Source organism: Micromys minutus, assembly GCF_963924665.1.
Source record: "Micromys minutus genome assembly, chromosome: X".
Classification (NCBI taxonomy): Eukaryota; Metazoa; Chordata; class Mammalia; order Rodentia; family Muridae; genus Micromys; species Micromys minutus.
The window spans coordinates 46787313-46793744 of record NC_137970.1 but is presented as its reverse complement, the minus strand read 5'-3'; the positions used below and the strand labels follow the sequence as shown (position 1 = coordinate 46793744).

At 46.6% G+C, this 6432-nt stretch overlaps 1 protein-coding gene across 1 annotated transcript; it reads left to right on the top strand.

Moving 5' to 3' along the window:
* Positions 1-3930: 3930 nt before the first annotated feature.
* P2RY4 (pyrimidinergic receptor P2Y4) lies at positions 3931-5016 on the top strand (the record flags this gene model as incomplete). Its single annotated transcript, XM_080909975.1, has 1 exon — positions 3931-5016. The coding sequence occupies one exon, from the start codon at positions 3931-3933 to the stop codon at positions 5014-5016; it is 1086 nt and encodes a 361-aa protein (XP_080766101.1).
* Positions 5017-6432: the final 1416 nt, after the last annotated feature.

The window sequence follows — 6432 nt, the reverse complement described above, 5'->3', positions numbered from 1 at the left end:
GGTGGTTATGAGCTGCCAGATACGGGTGCTGGACCTCAAACCCAAGTCATCTCTAAGAGCAACAATTACTCTTATGTACTAAGCTTTCTCTCCATCTCTGAGAAAGAAATTTAGAGGGGGAACAGGGAAGAGTGAGTGTGTGTGTGTGTGTGTGTGATAGGTAGATAGATAGATAGATAGATAGATAGATACACACACACAGAGAGAGAGAGAGAGAGAGAGAGAGAGAGAGAGAGAGAGAGAGAGAGAGACCTATGTTAGAATCTCTTTATTAGAATTACTGATAACATCTTCCAATCTTCCAGGTGTGGTAGTACATATTGTACCAACAGCACTAAGGAGGCAGGGTGGCATATTGTGAGTTTAAAGCAAACCTGAGCAAGATTTTGTCTCAAAAACAAAATCATGAGGGTGGTTTTCTGAGGAGAGCTGGATATTGGAAAGTGAGGTGGAGAAGGGGAAGAGGAGAGGGAGGTTAGTGTTAGGGAGGAGAGCCCGATTTGGGAAAGGGCCACATTTGGTGGAAGGATGACCAAAGGGAGTCAGGGAAATGAGTCGGGAGTGTTTAGTGGAATAGCAGAAGCCATGTGATGCAAGCCACAGAGACCAAAGTGAAGAAGCAGTTCAGGGACAAGGAGTATGATCTGTGGTGCTTGGTTTCCTCCAGGAGGGTGACAGTCATTGGAAATATTGGGCAAGGTCTTTTCCTAAAGTAGCCACTGGGCGGCAGTGGAAGCAGCAGCTGCTACTCCAGCTGTGTCCAGGAACAAGTCCAAACCTGCTTGTTGAAGCCTGGCAACTTAAGTCAGTGGAACCCCTCCAGTTAAGCCGGCTTGAAACAGTAGAGCAGGAAGCTGGCTCAGGCTGCATGATTTCTAATGTGACAGTTGTCCATGACTTGACTCTACACCAAGTCTCAAGACACCCTTCACTTCCTCTGAAGAGGCCAATGTTATCCCTGGGAACAGAATAATGTGAAGGAAAGTATTATAGACACACAGCATTTTAAGACTCATACCTACTGATCAATTCATATTCTGATGCCTATAGCTTGATATCACTATCCCCATTTCACTTGTGAGAAAGTTGTCACAAATACCTAGGGTTATACAATTAATAAACAGAATAAAGATTTGAATTCAAGCTGACTGGCCCCAAACACTTGGGCTTTTTATACCATATCCTAGGTGCCTAGGGTTATACAGTTAATAAGCAGAAAAAGGATTTGAATTCAAGCTTGCTGGCTTCAAACACTTGGGCCTTTTATACCTCATAGTAGTATTTAGTAGTCCAGGACTCAGGTTATTTGTGATTCAACCCTAAAACAAGGCAGAGTCTCCAGATCCACCCTCCACCCAGGTCCACTCTCCACCCCCTGATCCAGGATTGTAGCTCTTCCAAGAGATCTAGATCCTGGATTCTAGAGTCTCCTCTGCAGGCCTACCTCCTCCTCTCCCTTCCAGGATGTAGTTAGGTCACATTCTTAAGACTTGAGGATCAGGTTCTGAGTCTTCATTGCTTCCCAGCTTAAAGATTCTGCTCCAGCCTGCTCATCCTCCCAACAAGTACTGCATACCTTATCCACAGTATCCTCCAGACCCAATTTGCCTTGTATGCCAAAGACAGTGATATTTACAAAGTCCCAGTTGTCTCCAGAAGCCTCAAATTCACAGCTACTCATAACCGTTCTCTGACATTAGGCTTTTTAATAGTGGAAGCTTGCTCCGCATGCTTTCTTTATTGGATTAAGACAAAGTTCTCTTGGAGTGATTGAGAGAGACAAGGTGCTGTGTAGGCAGGGGTGGGATGTGTTAGGGAAGTTTATTGGCTAGCATCCACAGGGAGATATGAACTATTTCCTGGCCATCTGTTCTTACATGTGTCATAGGCATCTGAAAACATACATGCTGGAAAATGAACTTCTTTTCTCTCCCCAAACCTGCTTTCTTACAGCCCTTCCTGAGCCTGTTAACAAGAGTCCTCTCCTGGTCATCCAGGCAAGAAATCTGGAATCATTTTTTTTTTCTTTGACAGACTTAGTATGAGACTCATGATCTGGCCTTGAACTTGGAGCAATCCTCCTGCCTCATCCTCCTAACCTAAATACTGACATTATAGGCATGTACTTACTAATTTTAATCAGTCTTGGCTTGGTGCCACTCTCAACTTCTTCTTTTCCTCTCATACCCCACATGAGCAAACTTTTGTCACAGAATATGATGTCTTCTTGTTACCTTTCTCACCTTGGTCCACATGGCCATCATCTGCAAAAGCCTCTTCCTGTGCTACTAACCCTGCTGTCTAGTCTCAGAACAGAGTTGTTTGGAGAGTAAGTCAGACCATGACAGTTCTTGTTTCCAAACCTGCTGTAGCTTTCTTCCACTCAGTAAAGGCCTTTACACTGGCTCACCTTCAGGGTCTGCTCCCTCTCAACTGTTCTGATCTCATACTTTGTTTTCCTTCCTCAAAATACCTGCTCTTCAAGTCACTCCAATATTCAAAACAACAAAATTTTCTTCACTATCTTCTTTATTTTCTTTATAACAGCGATCATGTTCTCTATATTTTATTGATTTACTATTACCTCCACATTTTGGTAAACTCTGCTAAGCTGGAAGTTTTTAATCTATTTTGTTCACTCTTAGTGAACTACCAGGGCCCAAAACCAAAAGCTCCCAGATTAGAGCCAGTAGTCATTGATGAGTTTGGTCCATGGCAGGCTTATTTGGGTTCAAGTCGTGATTTTACCATGAATTATCAAAATACCCAAATTTTCCGTGCTTTAATTTTCTCATAAGTAAAGTAGGGACAGTAATAGAGCCTATTTGATAAAGAACCTGTGGTACCATCAGTAGGTATAAAGTCCTTAGAACAGTGCCTAGCACAGAATAAGGACTAGATAAACATTTGCAATAATTAAATACACACAGAGTTAAGATGATTATCAGTAGTTTACATTTTCAAAAGTCCTTCAGTGTGTTGACTTGCTGTTGTCCATGTAAAAATTCATTTCCCATGTTTCTATACCCATAAACTTATATGATCTTCCTGCAATTTAATTATCTCAGTGGCCTGCCTCTTTATCTGTAAACCTGAATGTCTCCTTGTGTACACAATCATTTTGAAGCTGTTAAACAGTAATCTCACTGGGTCCCAGTTTCCCAATCTGTGTGCTGAGTGGGTTGGACCAGATAACCTCCAAGGGTTTTTCTAGCTCTGACAATTTGTAGGGATGGGACAGGAGGAGAAAATAAGCTCCACCCTGAGTCCCACCCCCAAGAATATGCCCTCTGGCTGCCAAGAGGAAGAGTGACAGAGTCAGCTGAGCTCAGCTTCAAGGGCACTTGGTAGGAGTCTTGCCAAGGTTCCTAGGCAAGGGTGGTGGTAGTGCTCCTGGACCGGGAGCAGGCATGAAGTGGGGCTGCATCAGGGGAAATAAGAACACAGAACTAGAACCAAGGTGAGAGGAGAGAGGCCCCCATCACCAGGACAGAGCTGTGGTGGTGAGTTATATGACAATTTGAGCCTCGGTGTCTTCCCTTTAGGTGGTGCTGGTTAGCTTCCGCCCTCTTCATCTAGCCATGTTCTGCAGAACAGAGGAAGCTGCAGAACATCACTGACTGCCTACCTGAGCCTGAGCTCTGTCTGATGCCATTAGTCCCTGGGCTGGACTAAGGAAGCTGGGTAGGTAGGAGGTGCCTAAGGGTGTTGGATAGGGGCCGGGGTAAGGGAACTGGGTAGAGGCTGGGCTAAGGGACCTGGGTAGGGGCTGGGGTAAGGGAGCTGAATATGGGCTGGTCACACCTGGGTTGCAAATGGTGATCCTTCTAGCTCTCCTGGTGCTTTTCCTATTTTCTTGTAGGTTCATCAGGACTGGAAAACTAGAGAAATCAGATACTCACTTCTGTCCTTTCTACGTGTAAGGGGGCCATGACCAGTGCAGAATCCTTACTATTCACATCACTAGGTCCCAGCCCAAGTTCTGAAGATGGTGATTGTAGATTTAATGAGGAGTTCAAGTTCATCCTGTTGCCTGTGAGCTATGCAGTTGTCTTTGTGCTGGGCCTGGCCCTCAATGCCCCGACTCTCTGGCTGTTCCTCTTCCGCCTTCGACCCTGGGATGCAACAGCCACTTACATGTTCCACTTGGCATTGTCAGACACCTTGTATGTGCTGTCATTGCCCACCCTCGTCTACTACTATGCTGCCAGAAACCACTGGCCCTTTGGCACTGGCTTCTGCAAGTTTGTCCGCTTTCTCTTCTATTGGAACCTCTACTGCAGTGTCCTTTTCCTCACCTGTATCAGTGTGCACCGCTACATGGGCATCTGCCACCCACTGCGGGCAATACGCTGGGGCCGGCCTCGATTTGCAGGCCTTCTCTGTCTAACTGTTTGGTTAGTAGTAGCTGGCTGCCTTGTGCCCAATCTCTTCTTTGTGACGACCAATGCCAATGGAACCACCATCCTGTGCCATGACACTACTGTGCCAGAGGAGTTTGACCACTACGTATACTTCAGTTCGGCAGTCATGGTGCTGCTCTTTGGTTTGCCCTTCTTGATCACTCTGGTCTGCTATGGACTCATGGCCCGGCGACTGTATCGACCTTTGCCAGGAGCTGGACAGTCATCTTCTCGGCTCCGTTCTCTCCGCACCATTGCTGTGGTACTGACTGTCTTTGCTGTCTGCTTTGTGCCTTTCCACATCACCCGCACAATTTATTACTTGGCGAGGCTGTTGAAAGCTGACTGTCGGGTGCTGAACATTGTCAATGTGGTTTACAAAGTGACAAGACCCCTGGCCAGTGCTAATAGCTGTCTTGATCCAGTGCTCTATCTGTTCACTGGGGACAAGTATCGAAACCAGCTCCAGCAACTATGCAGAGGTAGCACACCCAAGCCCCGAACAACTGCCTCCTCCCTGGCATTGGTGACCGTACATGAGGAAAGCATCAGCAGGTGGGTGGACACCCACCACGACAGCATCTTCCCTGCTTATGAGGGAGATCGACTGTAAGCCTGGGCACTGGATATGAAAGGAAGGGAACTAACTGCAGGGCAGAAGGGAGGGAGCTTGTTAGTGACACTTGACAGGGTCTTCTTTATTAACCAAAGTTTGTAGTAGTTACTCCTCTGCCTCCACTTTTCCTTTTTCTATCCCTACGTGGGGCCACTGTTTCTAGAACATCAGTACTCTTTGCCCATTCTGCTTCCTCCAGGTCCTTCCACAGCATGCATTTCTCCAACCAGAGTAGATAATTCAACTAGAAGGGTAAAGAGCGGAGCGATCTCAATTGGCCTGTTGTATATAATAGAGCAAGCCAGAATCAGGAAGCTGGGGTGCTAGCACAGCACAGGTACCATACAAGCCACATGTAGCATCCACACCCACTTCCTGGCTCCCTCTCAAAGACAGGATAGTTCTACCATCCAGTGTGCTGAAATAGGGTACAAGGCCTGTGAGCCTGCCTTGTGGGGCTCCACATACCAGCTTGAAACCTGGTGTTGTTGAGCTGCTGAGCAGCCATGAAACAGAATATAACTCTTTAGTGCTGACCCTAAGGAGCCTCAGGAAGCAGGGTCCAGGTTGATAGCAGCCTTGGAAACAGGAATGAGATTATACCTACCTCCAGGACTGCCAAGAACACACTTGAGAGCTCCCACATGTTTAATGAGAGGAGGGGTGGACAGCTCTGACTGAGAAGGAAGAAAACCTCTAGAATCCATGGCTTCAAGTTCTAGTACTGATGGGCAAAGCAGGTTTGTGCAGGATAGGGTGGTGACAGGAGTAGACGCCCAAACCTGGCTCTTCACTGCTCTGTCCCCCTTTTTAGCTCTAGTTAGACACCAGATAAACCTGTCACCAGCTCGTTTTTAATCAAGGGTGGAGCACTCAGTTTCCACCTGTTCAGCCCTCTTGCCACAGCACTTCTGGATCTGGAGGATCTGCTGGGTGTGTGGACCTGAGGAACCCTGAGCATGAGAAGGAAGAGTTTCTGGGCAGGCATTCATGAGAAGGGTGATCTCTCTTCGGCATCTTTTCCTGTGAAATCACCTGATAGCCTATTGGTCTTCTGAGTCAGACCTCAGCCTCTGCTGCCCTCTGATCTCTTACTCATCTACGCATACCAAATTCTTATGGCTTCAAGTGTTGTCTCTGCCTGGAGAGTGGGGGAGGGAGGTACTAGGCTACAGAGTAAAACAACTTAATCACAATGTCTCTGTGCCCTCCCTTTTGTTCTTTAAATAGATCTCTCTCCCTTGAAGCACAGGAGTTTTTCTATTAGGAGTAAATGAAGTGGCCTTTTTGATTCTTACCAGGTTCCCACTCTTAGGAGCACAGTCTCCTTGCCTGTCACCTCTTCTACTCATTGCCCCACATGGTAACACTATTCTCTTCATCACAACTCATTCAGGCTCCTCCAACATCAGG